This window comes from Myotis myotis, unplaced genomic scaffold, assembly GCF_014108235.1.
Source record: "Myotis myotis isolate mMyoMyo1 unplaced genomic scaffold, mMyoMyo1.p scaffold_m19_p_15, whole genome shotgun sequence".
Classification (NCBI taxonomy): Eukaryota; Metazoa; Chordata; class Mammalia; order Chiroptera; family Vespertilionidae; genus Myotis; species Myotis myotis.
Window position 1 is genome coordinate 43,850,453 of NW_023416319.1, and position 17,416 is coordinate 43,867,868.

Consider the following 17,416-nt stretch of genomic DNA (forward strand, 5'->3'; position numbering starts at 1 on the left):
GGGGAGGCCTCACTCCTTGCACCAAGTCCCCTTCCGAGTCAGTTTGACCCTGAGCTCTGTGCTCTCAGCTTCCTCAACTCTGCACCACTCTCGGCTGGTCCACTTGTATCCCTGCGGGATGGAGTTAAAGAGGCTGGAGCCAAAAGGGCCACAGCTCTGAAGGATGGAACAGTGGAGAGACGAGAGGAATAGTGAATGAGGGGGACAAAACTGCCTCCTCTCTTGCCACAAGCCAGGTCAGAATCCATGGCAACCCCGGCCTCCTGGGCCCACAGCTCTGCCATATCTCCAGGAGGCCTGGTTCCCACCGGAAGCCGGACAGCCTGGCCAGCCAGCTCTCCCAGGACAGAGTGCTGGCTCACCTTTTCTTCCCCCTGCCCTTGACCCCAGAATAGGGCCTCAGACCAACATCCCTCAGGACCTGGGAGCAGTCATGAAATGCAAGCACAGTTCTAGGAAATCAGCTGCTAACAAAGTGTGTATGGCTCGCCCGGCCTTTCCTGGGGCCTGCTGTCTCCCTACAGAGCAGATGGCTAGGGTAGATGGTCTCTCCATCTGCCTTAATTCTGACTTGGGGGCAGGTGGTACAAAGCAGGGGCTATCAAACCAAGTATAGTCTAAAAGGTCAAAAAGTATACATCTAATTTCTAGGAATACATTTTTAAAAGGTTAGAAGCTTTTTTCAACTAGAATCCCATTTTTTACAATTTTTTTTTATTTCAGAGAGGAAAGGATAGGGAGAGAGAAGGATAGAAACATCAATGATGAGAGAATCACTGATCGGCTGCTTCCTGCACGCCCCACACTGGGGATTGAGCCCGCAATCAGGGCGTGTACCCTGCCCTGACCGGGGATCGAACTGTGACCTCCTGGCTCGTAGATTGATGCCAACCACTGAGCCACACCAGCTGGGTTAGATTCCTCCGTGGTTGTTTCTCGGTTGTCTTCGCCCTGCCCCGAACATGTGGTCAACCACGCCTGTGCCGCGGTGCTGCAGACCTGGCCCTGCCTCCTGCCTCATCTCCCCCTCCCCTGGTTCTCCTTCCTCCTGAGGGCGATTGGTCACTGTTCTACGAACTGGTCACCAGGAGCATCAGGAGAGGAAGTTGCTGTGCACAGACCCTGAGGCCCGGAATTAGAACACCAAAGTGCTCTGTGCTTGTGCGTGGCTTTAGTTACCCACGGGCTTTTTCTTCCTGTTCTAGAACTTCTAGGGCAGAGGTCACAAGCTCACAACGCCCACAGGCACCACAGGTGGTGCCCCGGGAGCTAACAGGGAGTGGCAAGGCCGGCGGCCAGTGCGCGAGGGGGCCACCACTGCCCAGCCCCCCAGCCGATTCTGAGCACGCACAGAAGTGGGCTCAGCAGAACCCAGCCTCCTGATCTGAAAGACTAGGAAACAGGATTCTTTCAAGATGCAAAATCTCATGCTTAAATACTGACTGGAAAATAATAAAACATGTTTTTAGACCACGGAGCCAGCCCAACCAAAACACGCCTGGGTCTGTGACTGCTGTTCCAGGTGTGTGTCTGCACCGTCTGTTCTCAGGTGTGAGCCTGCCTTCGAGGTCGCCCAGGAGCCCCAGCCGTTCCCCGCCCAGGACCTGCCGGCTGAGAGGTGTTGGCTCCGTGGAGCACCCTGCGCCAGGCAGAGCGGAGCGCGGGCTATGCCAATCTGCTCGGGTGTAACCCAAGCTGCCGATTGTGATCTATAAAGCCCTGCATGGCTGGGGTTCTGGTTACCTCGGAGCGGCTCCTCTCCCCTTGGGCGGGAGGACGACCTCAGCTCTCCCACGCAATAGCTCACGTGAAGCACTCTGGCCCCAGATCTGGGGAGCCAGAGGCTGAGGAAGCATCACGCTTTGGCAGGTCGCCTCACGGGCCTGGCCAGGGCAGAGGGGAGCGGATGGCCTCCGGGGCTCTGTGGGGGCCCCGATATTTAGGCTGTGCCCGAGGAGCACGGAACACATGCTTTGTGTGATGACTCAGGGCTTTCAGGGAGAACCTAGGAGATGCTCCCCGCTCTGCCTCAAGCCAAGACCGGGGTTTCTGCTCCGACGCTGCAGCCGGCCCCGCTTCTGTCCTCCCTGCGAGAAGCGCCCGATCGGGGCCAAGGCTCTTGGCAGAGACTGTTTCAGCTGAACAATGTAAAACTGAGCCGGAGTGGGTTGTGGCAGGCAAACCTCCTCAGGCTTTAGAACAACCAACAATGTGCTCTTGTCCCCCAAGTCAGGGTGGGAGCAGGAAGAAATCCTCTGCGTTTTTCTCCTTCCCCATCCAAGTGGCTCCTGCCACCCCTTCTCCAGACAAGCCAGGCGGGTGGGCGGCTTGCTTCCCTGGCTCTGGGGAATACAAACAGGAGCACCATGGAAACCCCCAGAGCGTGCACGACACCGCCACAGGAACAAAACTCTTTCAAGTCCAGAAACAAAATCCGGACCCGTTCCTGACGGCCGTGGAGGGCCCTGGTGAGGGACACCAGCCCAGAGCCTCACAGGCTAAGGACCTTGGGCCTCAGCCCCAAGATAGAAGGAGGAGGGAAGAAACGGGGTGTGAAGCCTGTTCCGACATCGCACATCCCAGCCCTGAGATGGCACTGCAGGCATGAAGACACCCAGGCCTCAAAACTAGAATGCCCCAGAATTCTGAGCAAGACACAGCTGCTTTCCCGCTTGGGAAAAACAAGACACCAGGCAGGCCAAGGCCCAGGGTCCGAAGTAGTTCCATATACAAAAGGCAGCGAACCTCCGTTCTCCAGCCCCTGCTACAAAACGCCCCAAAAATAGAGTACTCGTATATAAGTGCACTTACCAATGTTTGGATGTTTCAAAAGTCGGCATATCCGGGCCTCACGTTCTAGTTTCTGGTGATCTAAAAGCAGAGGAGAAAAACCAAAAGAAATCAACCACACTTTCTATTTGTGGCCCCCTGGCTATTCATACTCGTTCAATTCTTAGGCACCAACTATGCACTTTTACAATTTGCTGAATTAATGCAGCAAGTCACAGCAATCCCGGAGACAGGCATTATGAGCACCTTCCCCAGGTGAGGAAATGGCTTAGGAAAGCACCGCCCACTAGAGAGTGATTTGAATCCAGGTTTTCAACTAAGCTCTGGGACTCCTTCCACTACTGCAGGGCTTTCATCGGGCCGGGGTGTCCAAAACCTTTTTCTTGTTAGAAATACTACTAATACCTAAGCTTTATTGAGCACCTACTATCTGACCAGGCACTGTGCTAGGAGCTGCATGTATTTCCTACTTTAGTCTTCAAAGCAACCCTAAAGCATAATGGTGCTGACAACGAAGGTGATGATTTGAAAAAATTAAGAGGCAACATTTATTGAGAGCTCACGTCTACACTAGGCAGATACAGCCTTTTTATTTTTAATATTCACCCAAGGATAAGTTTTTATTGATTTTTTACAGAGAGAGGGGAAGAAGGGGAGAGAGAGAGACATCAATGTGAGAGAGAAACATTGATCGATGGCCTCACACACGTGCCCCGACTGGGGATCAAACCTACGACTCAGGCATGAGCCCTGACCAGAAATTGAACCCGCAACCTTTCCATGCATGGGATGATGCTCTAACCAACTAAGCCACACTGGCCAGAGCTGGCAGATACATCTTTTTTTAAAAAAAAAAAAATATATTTTTTTATTGATTTCAGAGAGGAAGGGAGAGAGAGAGATAGATCAATTGGTTGTCTCCTGCACACCCCCTACTAGGGATCAAGCCTGCAACCTGGGCATGTGCCCTGATCAGGAATCGAACCCGGGACCTCTTGGTCCATGGGATGATACTCAATCCACTGAGCCACACCAGCCAGGCTCTTTTGATTGATTGATTGATTTTCGAGAGAGATCGAGGAAAGAGAAACATTTACCTGTTGTTCTGCTTCTCTATGCTTTCAATGGTTGCTTCTTGTCTGTACCCTGACTGGGGATCAAACCCACAACCTTGGTGTATCAGGATGACAGATGACACTCTAACCAACTGAGCTATCCAGCTAGGGCAAGGGGTAGGACCTTTCTGAGTGGTGCTTTCTGGGGAGTTCCTACCACAACACGGGCTTAATAAGTGTTTATCAATAACATCAACTCTAGTAGTAATAACTATTATTTACTAAGCATTCACCATACGCCAGGCAGAGGCATGGACTATCTCATTTTATCCTTACAAAAACCCTCTGAGGCAGGGGACCTGATTAGCTCCATGACACTACAAATGAGGAAACTGAAGCTTAAACAGTTAAAGTAACTGCCCAAGGTCACACGGGCAGTGGGTCTGAGCCCCCTTTCTCCATCGCTATGCTATGACGACAGGATAAAGAAAAGTGAGGACATCAAGTAAAAACTCCAGGCTTTGGGGAACACAGTCCAGGTCACCCCAACATCTCTTGGGCCAGGCAGATGCCTTCAAGTCACACCTGTCAAGTGACTGCTGCCTCCCTTGCCAGGGGCTTCCGCCCACCCACCTCTACTAAACAGCAAAGAGCCCCTGTAAGGCCTCCCGGACCCTCACTACCCTCCTACTGGTGAGGGGCTACGGTGATGAAACTGAAGCCCAGAGAAGTTAAATAACTCGCCTGAGGTCCTATAGCCCATGAGACAATGTATTCTGAGATAAGGTAGGGATGTTAGACTAGAAGGAATTCATATGTATTGTTTCACCAACCATCCCCAGCTTTGTGCAAAATGTTCCCTGTAACGACAGCTCTGCTCTGTGGAAGAAGGAGGTAGGGACAGGCAGAGATTAGTTCCTGCTGCCCAGCTAATCCATCCCAGCTGCCCAAAGATCTGGGTCAGGCCTTCCTTCCCATCCTCGGGTTCGGCATGAACACTGACCAGGCTGTAGCCAGGAGAACCCCAGGTAACCCCCTGCTCCCACATCGCCCGGATCCCTCTGTCCCGGGGACCCTCAGAAGGTGAGGTCGTCAAGGAAACAGCGATTAGCCCTGCCTGGTGCAGGGGGGCTTGCCTCTTCCAGATCTGGCTGGGAGAATGTCAGCGCTAACCCACCTTCCTCCTGCGCCCCCGGACCCGGGCTTGGAGGTCCCAAGCCAGCCGGCCCCAAAGCTGCAGACCTACCAGCTCTCTTTCTGACCACTCACCTGACCAACCTCAAACCCCCAACCCCTGGGCTTGGTTGCCTGGGCAGGTGCAGAAGAGCATCTTACTATGCAGAGGTGGCAACTGAGGGGAGGCCCGGAAGATTAATGTTTATCTCCTTCCTTAAGTCTCTTACTGGCTAACGGTTACAGTCCCACAACAGCAACAGCACTAAAAATAAGGGCGCTCTGGCTTGCTCATGACGCAGAGTGGGCAGAGCAGCGAGGCAGATTCCTGCGCCCAGCTCCTCGAAGGAGCTGCCCAGGGTCCAGAGGGCCCCCCTTAGTCACTTAGTTTGGCCCGAACGCCAAGGAGCCAGGCCCCCCATTCTGGAGGAAGCCTGTGTCTTCTCTCAACCCTGGGCTGAGCCTTGGTCCTTGCTCTGATCCTTGGCCGTGGAATCCCGCCACTAACTCATCAGGTTTGGAGTCCAACAGCCCCAGATCGAGTCCCAGTGGTGCCTTGTCAGGCGAGTTATTAACCCACCTGAGCCCCATTCATTCATTCAAAAAATATGCACCGAGGCCTGCTCTGTGACAGGCGCTGTTCGAGATGTTGGGGACACGGCCGTGAACAAAACAGACGAAAACCTGTGCCCTCCTGGAGCTGATACTCGAGTGGGGCTGGGTCGGAGGGAGGGACAGACAATAAGAAGTGGATGGCATGGCCGACGTTGTGGCAAGGGCTACGTAGAAAAATAAAAGCGGGAAGGGGAGAGTGAGAGGGCGGTCAGGGAAAGCCTCAGCAAGGAGGTGGCATTTGCTGAGGACCAAAGAGTAAGAGCACATTATTTTGTGCTAAAATGGAGGTGATGGCCCTGGCCAGTTTGGCTCAGTGGATAGAGCATCGGCCTGCAGACTGGAAGGGTCCCGGGTTTGATTCCGGTCAAGGGCACGTACCTTGGTTGCAGGCTCCATCCCGGCCCTGGAGGCAACCAATCGATGTGTCTCACATCGATACTTTTCTCTCTGTGTCTCTCCCCCTCCCTTCCACTCTCTAAAAAAATCAATGGAAAAATATCCTCAGGTGAGGACTAAAAACAGTAATAACAACAACAACAAAAATAATAAAACGGAAGAGATGCCCGGCCAGTATGGCTCAGTGGTTGAGCGTCGACCTCGACTTAAGAACCAAGAGATCACGGTTCAATTCCCGGTCAAGGCACATGTCCAGGTTGCAGGCTCGATCCCCAGTGGAGGGTGTGTAGGAAGCAGCTGATCAATGCTTCTCTCTCATCATTGATGTTTCTCTCTCTCTCCCTCCCTCTCCCTTCCTCTCTGAAATCAATAAAAATATATTACAAAAATAAAACAGAGGTGAATTAAATGAGGTCACTGAGTAAGTGCTAGGCACGGTGCTGGGCACACACAGAGAGCCTCCTTCCCAAGGTGGTAAGATAGGAAGGCCTCTCGGACAGGGCTTGGTGGCCACGGCTAGTACCAGAGACACTGAGAGAGTTACTCTCCCTTAGGCACCAGGCACACAGCACACCAACTGAGCCCTCTGATAGGCTCCAGCAGCCGTCCTGGGGGAGGGGTGTTCCTCCACCCCTCGCTGGGGTCCACAGCCTGCAGGTGAAGGTTAGCAACAGGGCCCTTCAGAGCGCAGAGCCCAGGCAGCGCCGCTGCCTGCGGATCCCTCCTCTTCCGCAGCTCCAGCCTCGCTGGCTGTGGCGCCCTGCCATCCAGCTCTGCTCAATGAGCCGCGGTTTCTGCCTACCACACTCTCCCCTGCCTCCGCCCACCACGCGCAGCCGGCCAGCACCCCAGCCTCTCCAGCTCTTGTCTCCAGTCCCCTTTCCACACACTTTCTGTCCTGTAATCCCCTCCAGGGCTGGGCCACGTCTGGGGAAAAGCAGCAGCAGGATTCAGGAACAAGTATGGTGGGAAGAGCATCCTTTCCCAACGGCAAAGGCTGTCCCAGCTAAACACAGCATCCCCAACCTCAAAAGGGACGAGGCCCCTGAATTGTCCTGGTCCACGGGGGTCGGTCCAGGCTCTGGCTCAACTACCCAAGGTGGTAGCACACCAGCTGCTCTGGGCACAAAAGCAGCCTTCTTCCTTGAGACACACACCTCCTTCCAGTGACCGCTGACCTCGCTGCTCCTAGGGGACGGCCTCGACCTTCCCAGGCTGACCTTCCCGCCCACCTTTCCACCAGGCTGGTCCCCGCCCCCTCCCCACGGCCCAGCCCCCCCTTCCTGTTTGACAACAGCCACTTCCCGCTTTTGCACAGGGCCACTTCCTGCCTGCCTGTGTGCTACTGCCATGGAGAGGCCCACCCCTGCCGGCCTTCAGCCCAGTTCCAACCACAGCCCTCTGCAAGGTTTTCCCCCCTCAAGAGCAGAGGTGGCAACAGGAGCAGAAAGCAGAAGCAGCTGTTATCAGGGACCAGCTTCAGGCCCCGCCCAGCCGCACACCTAGGGCGGAGGGTCCCTGCCGGCCTGGCCTCTCCTGCCTTCTGCCCGAGCACTTCAAGACTTGGTCCAGGGCTCCAGAGGCAGGCGCCCTTCACAAAAGGGGCAGCAAAGCGTGATCAGATGTGCCAAGGAGGGCCGAAAAGAGAGAGCAGGCAGTGAGGAGACAGTCTGCAGCAAAAGGGAGTGCAGAGCCCGAGAACCATCTCTTCCCCAGGACCCCGGGAGAGAAGCCCACTCCACGTGCACGTTCCTTCCCCCACAGGACTAGGGGCCAGGGAGGGCTGGCCACCGTTTCTCCAGCCCTGCAGGGACCTGCCCGCTGATGTAGTGACATTTCTCTAAAACCACAAATGCCAGCACTAGTTTCAAATAAGACTCTGCTGTCACCGAAACACACAACCTCCTGTCCGTGGGAAAGGACCCAGAGCCCTCGCCCCGACTATGAGGACCCTCCTCAGTCCAATCTCAATGACACCCTTGACTTTTCAAAGGGTGTTTCAAAGGGTTGTGCCTGTGGCCCTCACAAGACCGGGAGCAGCTTTCTAAAAGCCCCGTCAATTCCAGATGCTCGTCAATTCCAGATGCTCCATTTGGGGGTTGACTCCCCTTCTTCCTAGCCCCCTAGCATCTACTCTGAGAAGTAGAAACAAGGGCAGTGTAGGGATTTGGTGTCATAATCCCCACTCTCCAGCTACTTGTAAACAGCCCCTGGCCTTGGGCACTGACCGGAGGGAATCCCACACCACAATCCCATTGACCGCACCCTGACACTGCCACGCCACCCCCTTCCTCTTTGGATCTCACTATAAAGGTGCAAAGTCTCCAATTAAAAGCGAAGTCCGGCCACCATGTAAGAGCAGGGGGCATGGCTTCTATTTCCTTCACACCCACACACCCGGGAACTGGCTGAGGGCTGTGAATACAAGAGGCCAGGCCTGGCATGTGCCACATGAGCACCACGTGAGCACCAGGCTCTGTCCTCTAAGCTGGCTCTGTCCTCCCTTCTCTTCAGTCCGAACTGGAGCAGATTTAAACAGCGACACAAAGACCTGAGCCCCACTTTGCTTTAACTAAGGAGGCAAAGGAAAGAGGTGCCAAGAAGTGTCCCGCAACAAAAGTCTCCCAAACCAGCTTGGACGGAGAAAATCCCCACGGGGTCACCAGCAAGCCCCAAGAAGGCAAGGTTCTGCCTCTGGACACTCTGAAGGGCCAGAACAGGGTCAGCCACCGAGTTCTCCATGCCCCCAGCAAGGCTCTGGGTGCCGGCAGCCTTTGCCCACTGTTTTGGTGACATTTCCTTCATGGTAACCAGCCCCAAGTAAAACATCCCAGGAAGCAGCCCCTAAAAATAGCTCCTCCCAGGGCAGCAGCAAGCAGGGGGGGAGGGGAAAGGGAGGAGAAAAGAGGGGAGCAGATGGGAAGCTGCTGGGGCCCAGGAAGTAGAGATGGTGCTGGGGGGAGTGGCTGGAACGCCCCCCACCATAGAGGGGTCTGTACCCAGACACGTGGGTACAACCAAAAGCAAGGCCTCAACCAGCAGAAAGGAGAGATTTGCTCCACTGGGCTCAGAGCTCTGGGCCTAGCTGGAGAGGTGTGGAAGTGACATATCAGGATTCATCACGGAACAAAATGCCCAGAAACTGTGTTTTAACGGGAGGAGCCACGGGTAAGTGAAGGCCACATCACCTGAGTATGCTGGGGTCCGAACACTGGCAAAACCATTGGCGTACCTAACGCCTCACAGCAAACAACACTTCTGTGCCTCGGTTTCCCCACTGGCCCAGGGAGGGGCAGATCTGTCTGTCCATGGGAAGATGATGAAGGCCCTCCGCTGAGAGGCACTCAAGAGGTGCAAAGTGCCCATCTCCTCCTGTCACCACGCTTTTGGCACCCATGGGATCAGGCCCTGCTGGCCTGCCAGGGCTGCCCAGAGAGCAGCAAATAGAGAGATGGGGGCAGAGCCCGTCACACCCACTCCTCTCCTTGCCCGTCTCCAGCCTCAGCAGAGAACGGGGTCAGCCGCTCGCTTCTAGGGTTTCAGCACAGCCTCGAAGCTTGGGCACAGCTTCTGATGAGGGACCAGAACAAGCAGCTGGAAGAGAGCAGGGGCCCTGCCTACGGGACGGGACCCCCTTCAAACTTCCAGCCCCACCCCATGATGCCAGCGCCCAAAGTCACTCTGGGAAGGTGGATGGGAGGGCAGGTGGCAGGCCAGCACTGCATGAGCTAAGTCACACAGCTCACAGCATGACGGTACGAAACTGGCCCGGCAGAAGCCTTGGCACAGAGAAGGGACCTCCAGGCTGCTTCTTAATCCACCTGGGAGGAAGAGTTAGGGGAGCTCAGTCACTTATATACAGGATGTCCATTTCTCTGTCAAAAAAAAAAAAAAAAAAAAAGGCCTGTTTTCTCCTTAGGAGGAAAGCATGGTTTTGCGTACAACCTCCTAAATGCTTCCGCCAGTTCCCGAGCCCCAGCATTCCAGTGCTGCCTAGATTTCTCTTCCTTCTCCCCCGCCCATTGCTGCTTCACCCTCCCCTCACTTCACCCAGATCCTTAACAGGAAAGTCTCACTTGGAGATACCACAGGGGACACAAATGTCATGGGGGCTACTCAGGCCAACACTAAGGGGGTGGGGACTCTCAGCTGGCACCACCCGGGGGGATCCTATTTCAGTCCCCAGGGCCAGCTGGACCCAGAAAGGGACAGCCTTTGCCCTTCTGGTGGCCAACATACCACAACCCCAGGCACTCAGCTTGCCACAGCCTTGAACACGGACCGACACCCCAATCTGGGAGCTCAGAAGGAGGCCCCAAATCACAGAGCAGCCCTCGTGCACAGATGGCCACAGGCCGGCAGAGACGCCACCTGGAGAAGGCTGGGTTAACATGTGTCTGGTAAATCGCAGAAAGCATGGCAAGAGCAATTGTCACTGCTGTTGCTGATTTCAGATGGCATTTCTCAGAGCACGGCTCAGGGGCCACCTGCATGTGGATTCTAGAACCCCACCCCAGACGCCCAGAAGCAGAACCTCTGTGGCCGGAGCCAGGCACCTGCATCCTCACCAGCACTCAAGGTGGTCCTTACAGACTCTAAAACTGGAAACTGCTGCTCTGAGACGTTCCCATTCATGACAGGGAATCCTAAGCTACCCTGTCTTCCTACCTCTCCGACCTGCGTTATGTCCCAAGCACAGGTCTTTGCTCTCATCCGTCCTCTCCCAACAGCTCCGTCAGGCCTACAGGCTGGCTCCATGGAGCAAAAAGGGGGAACCCGAGACACTACCAGGGTATAAGGGTTCCAGCAACTTGGCTATGAGGTTCCAGAGCCAAAGCCAAAAGGCAACATGAGGGGCCATGTAGTCCTTTTATAATCGATTCATTCAGCACACAGATGCTCTGTATGTCTCAGGCACTTGGCAAGGCCCTGCCCACACAGTAGTAAAGAAACAGATATGGTCCCTCCTGTGACCTCCCAGGTCACTAGGAAGAGGAAAGCTTTTAGTTTACATTTAGCTTCAATAGAAATTACTTCCCATAGGATACACAGACTAAAGAGAAACATTTGTTAATCCTCATCGGAGGATATTAGAGTGGAAGGAAAGAAGGGAGGGGGAGAGAGAGAGAGAGAGAGAGAAACATCGATGTGAGAGAGACGCATCGATTGGTTGCCTCCCGTATGCACCCTAACAAGGGCCAGGGATCGAGCCTGCAACTGAGGTACGTGCCCTTGACTAGAATTGAACCTGGGACCCTTCAGTCCATGGGCCAACATTCTATCCACTGAGCCAGACTACATACATACATACATACATACATACAGCAAGTGTTGTAACAGATTTCAAATATTTGCTCCTAGTAGCTTCTCATAGTAAGGCCAAGTATCCATCATATAAAAGCAATTGGAATGAAGATAAATGGTCCAAATACAGAGGTTTCTTAGATGCTAATTGTTCCAAGAATAAATCCTAAACTATGTAGAAGAAAGGAAGGACCATTTGCCCTTCAACTGTAGCAATATGGGGCAATGTTTTGGATGTAAGCAAGAGAGCAGGATATAAAACGTTATGCACCACGAGGTGAAAATCTATATGCATATGAATAAAGATAAGGGAATATGAAGATTTAAAAATAAAAAAAGACATAAGGGCTCAGGCTCCTGGGGGTGGGGGGTGCTCTTAAATCTTAAAATAACGACTTATCATTGCCATCACCTGGCCCACTAGCTCCTGCATCCAAGCCTATTTTAAATGCCTCCTTCAGCCCAGCAGAGAGCTCAGCTTGGAACCACGGGTTCCCTTAAGAGCCCCAACGCCACACCGATTGCTGTCCCAAAGCAAACGGAGTGACGTTATGTGACTTTCAGAGACTTTACGTAGCCAGGGCCACAAGGACAGTATACAATGTACAGCCACAGGAACTCCCCACCTTGCAACCCAGCCACCAACATGGGCCCGAGGCCACAATGACAAGAAACAACAGGGCAAAAGAAGGATTCCATCCAGATCCACCCACCAGAAGACCAGGTGATCTCTCCCCGTGCCTCCTGGGCCACCTCATCATGAATGCCAAGGAGAAGCAGCTCGATGCCCGCTTTCTTTCCTTTCGGTTTGCAGCACAGAGAATCGCAAACAAGAAAGAGAACAGGCAGGGAGACTCCGCAAACACCGCAAGCCCCTTCAGACCCTTACAGTGACCCTGGTGGACCCACCACATTCCCAAACACAGAAATCCAACACCTGCGGAGCCCTAGACAGACAGACAGCGACGAATGAAACCCAGCCCCAGCTACTGCACCTTTATAAAATATACAGCGTAAACTGAGAGGCTGCGGGAAGCCACGGCCTTCACTCCCTAACCCCATGGGCACCAGCCTCGTGGGCCCCCTGGCCCAACCCTCTCCAGAAGCTCACATCCCTGACGCCCACACCTACAGCACAGCCCCTGGCTTGCTCCCTCCATCTCCAAGACAACACCCTCCCACTCTCCCACCTCCAGACAGTACTGGCACTTACATATTCCTGACCCTCTTGCTGGCATCTGTGCCGATCAGCCAGGAGCAGGCCTCTGTCCCAAAGTCAACCTGGCACACAAGCCATACAACAGAGCCCCAGACTTGGCATAACCATCTCAAGAGAGGGGGAGTTGCTGTCTGAAGCATATGATCTTACACAAGAATTTCCTTCTTGAGGGAAAAAAAAAATCAAAGAGAAATCAAACCTCACCCAGTTTGGGCAGGGAGAGAACGATTATCAGTTGGGAAAGACAGGGCAAGGTTGAGAGGAGGTGAGGATGGGAAAGAGACATGATTACACAGGTCAGAGAAGTTCAGGGGGGTAGGGAGGGAGTAGAAAATGACAGCCCAAGGCAGGCAGCTCTACAAAGTCACCTCACCAGCTATGCCCACACCCCAGAGCTGGGCGCCCAGTCATCTCTCCGTCCCTCACCCCTGGGTCAGAGGACACTGGTGAGATGAGGAAAAGCAAAGCATGACATGATTAACTGGAGACACCAGACTACACCACTGCTACGCCATGTGGACACGGGAAGGTACGCACTCTCAGGCTGTCATCTCTGCCCGCGCCCTGCATCCCTGGCCAGAGGATGTCTGCCAACGAGCACAGCCCACCGCGCTGTACCCTCCCCTCCCTGCACCCCAGGGAAGGAGTGCATCTGACTGCCCACATATCTCTATGGTAACCATTGCCTCCAATTCAAGGTACCCAGAGAGAAAGAAAACAAACAAATAAGTCAACTTTATAGCCAACGTAGAGGAGCAGCAAGAGATGGGGGCTGGGCGAAAGCAAGACGAGCTCTGCCTGTGGGGATGGCGAGGGGCCCTCCCAGCCAGGAGGTAGACACCCTGCTAACTAGGTCCCAGGACAACTGTCACCATGACAGAAGCCCAATGTCCTCTCTCTGGAATGTTATAGTTTCCCCAATGCTTGGGGACATCTCTTACATCTCTTACCCTAGAGATGCCTGGGCCATGACTAGCTGTAGCCTAGTCTTCCCCTGTCTACCCCCAGGCATCTGTCCTGGCTCCTAATGTATTTAAGGCATCCTACTGCCCAGCCCTAAATTCCCTGCTCTGAATCTCATAAAATGTGTCCCCCTGCTGCACCCGGCAGCCCTCGATGACCCAACCCATCCACATACCTCTGTACTCACCAGACCTGTTCACAGAGCACTTCACACACGGCTGGGTCTATACCTATCAGATGAGGTGAGTTTGGCAAGCACCCAAGACAAGGTTCAGGGAGTGTAGGTGCAAGGTGTGAAAGCCAGGGCCTGACCCTCCTGGCTTCAGGTGCGGTCAGGTGCTCAGGAGGACCTCACAAGTCAGGCTCTAAGGCCTGGCCCCTCCTCACCCGCAGACCCTGAGGCGATGCGGCTCCCACCCAGACCAGGCCATTGAGAATTCCAGACCATGAGGCATCACTCTCCACCCAGGACAGACTGCATCTGCTGCTGCACCACCAACTTTGTAATTTGATCAAAAAAGCAATCAAGTTCATCTGGCAGGATTTGTTCCCAGAAGCCCTCGCCAGGAGCTGCCTCCTCTGATGTTTACAGATTCCCTTCCCTTGGGAGTCTGTTCTGCCGCCTGGTGGGCAGGGGGAGGCTGATCTGTCAGAGCTGTTCACTTGCTGCATTTCCATCCTAAGTCACCACGGGGGCACAGGGCCTGGGACAGACCCGGAGTGGCTACCATTGCCCCAAACACACACACTCCAAATGCCCCCAATTGAGAGCTTGCCGTTCCATGCCGCCCGACATTCCCAATGTCTCCCCTCTCTTTAAAACCAAGCTCCTAGAGCCTTCAGGGACTGCACCTCCCTGCAGCTACCTACATCTCTTACGCCCGCCCGCTTCACTCTTCCACCTGAGCACTTCAGGTTTCCCGTGCAACTCCTTGCCGGCCTTCGCCACCCACCCACCCTGAAATCCCAACTCTCCTCCAAGTGCTGAATGCTCAACCCCAACTCCTAGAGCATCTTCGGAAGAAGCCATAACCCCTGGAGACACCCCAGGGAGAGGCCCAGCTGGGCAACACTCACCCCGGGCAGACAACTTCTTGGTATTGATGATTTTTGCTGCATACTCCTGCGTGGAGGTTTTCTTCACACACCTGCGGACCACAGAGAAAGCACCCCTGGAGGGAGAAGGGGGAGAGAGCTGGGACACGGAGCACGGTAGAGTCACACAGACATGCTTCAGGTCTGAGGACAGGGACGCGCCCATCCACCTTTCGTCAAAACCACATACACACACCAGCCCAGTGACCATCACTATCCAACATGGGCCAGGAGATGTGGCCACTGCATGACGCTGAACAGAGGTGCGGGGGACCACCCCACTCCCACCGCCACGTCCAGTCACTGGGCCCAGCCCCAGCCCCAGCCTCAGGCTGCACATCAGGAGCTGGTGGGCATGCTTCACACACACACCTGCTGCATCACAAGACAGCCCTGCAGTCCGGCCAAGAGAACCGGGGCAGGGAACAGAGACCCTGCCCTGCTCTCAGCACGAAGAGTTGCAGGGAGGGGAAGGAGAGATTAGAAAGAGGGTACAACCCCCTGAGAGAGAAATCTCCCTCCACCATCGGGGAAGGTGCAAAAGTGAGGCTCAGATCTCCCCCCACCGCCTGCAGCCCTCTGCATCCCGGCCCCACTGCCGGCCCGGGAAGAGGGGATGCCGTCGTGGGTCTCATCCATAGCCCCCCTGCCCCTTCCCCGTGATCTCTGCCTCGAGTCTCCCCCTCCCAAAAGGGAGCTCGCACTCTCCAGCTCTGGAAACGTCTAGGGGGGCGGGCAGGGCGGGGGCTGCAGTGGCCGGCTCCGCGCTGCGGGTGGGGGTGGGGGGGCCGGGGCTGCTGCAGCGGCCAGCTCAGTGCGGAGGGGAGGGGGATGCGGCGGCGGCGCGCGCGGCTCCCGGGACCACTGCAGGGATGGGGGGAGGGGACGGGGGACTGCAGCACAGCCCCGCAGCGGGGCCGGGATCCTGGAAGCGGCACCGGCGGGGGGCGGGGCCGGCCCCCAACATCCCCCCACCCCCGGGCGCCGCAGCGGGGCTGGAGCTGCAGGGCCGGGAGGGTCCTGAGTGCCGGGCGCGCGGGACGTGGGACAGGGCGCTGTGTGAGCTCCTGCGCAGGGTGGGGAGGGGACGGGGAGCAGCCGGGTTCGGGACGAGGGGCGCCTGCAGCGTGCGGGAGGGGCGGGGCTGGAGGGCGCCCGGGAGCGGTCCGGGGGCTGCAGTCCCCGCGGCGGCGCGGGATGCAGCAGCCCGGGCAGCTGCTGCAGGGCGCGGAGGGGGCTGCGGGACGGGGCGCTGGGGGCGCGGGGGCCCCGGAGGCGGCGGGCGGGAAAGGCGGGGGGTGGGGCGGGCCGAGGGGGCGCCGCAGCGGCCGGTGCAGGGCTGGGGGGCGGGGCGAGGAGCCGCAGAGCGCCGGGCGGCGGGGGCCGGGCCGGGGGCCGCGCGGGCGGCGGGCGGCCGTACTTGCCGAGCTCCTCGAAGAGCTGGTAGTCGTCGGTGAAGCGGGTGCAGGTGGCGGTGGTGGCCATGCTGGCGGGCGGGCGGGCGGACGCGGCGGTGCAGCCCGCGCCGACGTCGGTGCACAGTCACCGCCGCCCGGCCGAGGGAGCAAGAGGAGGAGACGGGGCTGAGCCCGGCAGCACCGCGAGACTTTACCGGGGAGAGCGAAGGAGGGAGTGACACCCCCGCGCCGCCCGCCGCCCCGCCCCCAGCCCCGCCGGCCCCCCGGCCCGGCCCCCGGCCCGCCTCCGGGGAGGGGCCTCCTGCCGCCGGCCCCGCCCCGCCTGGGAGCCGCCCGCGCGGGGCCGGGCGCGCCGGGCGCGGAGGGGAGGGGTCCCTGCACCGGCCGCCGGGAGGGGACGGAGCGGGTGGCGACCGCCGGGCTCCTCCCCGGGCGGACCCTGCCCCGGCGCGGGCGGTGTGTGCGTGCGGGGGGCGTGCAGGGATCTGGACCTCCGCGCTCTCCAGCGGGGCCCCGCACGCGATCCCAAGCCCCCAGCCCCGTGCCCAGCGCCGTGGGCGAAGGCCAAGGTCAAAAGTCCGAGTCGGACTGCGCGCGCCCCCGCCTTGCAGACCAGCTCTCGCGGCCTCCCCTCGGGGAGCTGACGGTCTAGACCGGAGTCAGTCAGCGCCGGGGTCGGTCTGAGCGCAGAGCCTCGGGCACAGCTGGTTCAGGGAGACCAGGCCGGGCCGAGGATGCAGGTGGAAGGCGGCCGCACTGCACGCCACCCGGGAAGATGGGAGCCGTTCCTCCCCAGGCGGGTCATGGAAGGGATGCGATGGAGGCGCACAGGAAGGGCTCCGTGCTCTGTGGGCTTGCAGAGCCCGTGGACGGGAGGAGAAAACATCCCCATTTTCTTGCAGGACACCCTGTTTCATTTTATGCCCGCATCACGCTTTGCAATGATCTGTTTACTGGGAGAACTAGAGCAAGGTTGTCTGAAGAGTGAACTCAGGTCAGACTGCCTGGCTCTGACTTCTGGGCAACTCGCTTACTTCTGACCAGCGCTGCGATGTAGGGCAAGTCACGCAATCGTTCCCAACTTCAAGTACATTCTCTGAAAACCTGAAAACCGGGAGGAATAATAGAATCCACCTCACAGCGTTGTGAGAGTTAAAGGGACTAAGGCACCGTAAAGCACTTAGAATGGTACCTGGCACTTAATTAGAACAGTGTCAGCTGTAATTATTTGTTTAGTGTTTGCCTCCCCACTAAATTGTAGGCTCGGGTAGGCAGGGTCTCTGCCTCCCTTGTTCACCAGTGTGTGTATACCCAGCCCCAGACCTCTGTAAATATTTGTGGAATGAACTCCCTGGGGCCCTGGCAGAGGCAGCTACCATCCCTTCCTC

The 17,416-nt window shown here is 56.7% G+C and overlaps 1 protein-coding gene across 22 annotated transcripts in view; it reads right to left on the reverse strand.

The window, feature by feature from the left end:
• CAMK2G (calcium/calmodulin dependent protein kinase II gamma) overlaps positions 1–16,230 on the reverse strand; it is a 59,192-nt gene extending 42,962 nt beyond the window's left edge. For 11 of the 22 annotated variants that reach the window (XM_036337163.1, XM_036337153.1, XM_036337156.1 and 8 more), the window contains exons 1-3: positions 16,031–16,227; positions 14,593–14,687; positions 2,812–2,871 (exon numbers count right to left, since the gene is read on the reverse strand). In XM_036337163.1, coding sequence (XP_036193056.1) covers positions 2,812–2,871; positions 14,593–14,687; positions 16,031–16,095 — 220 coding nt within the window. In that variant the 5' untranslated portion in view covers positions 16,096–16,227. Of the gene's footprint in view, positions 1–2,811; positions 2,872–14,592; positions 15,275–16,030 lie in introns of those variants that run through there. The other 11 variants (XM_036337162.1, XM_036337155.1, XM_036337159.1 and 8 more) reach the window with 7 other exon arrangements.
• Between the last annotated feature and the right edge of the window lie 1,186 nt (positions 16,231–17,416).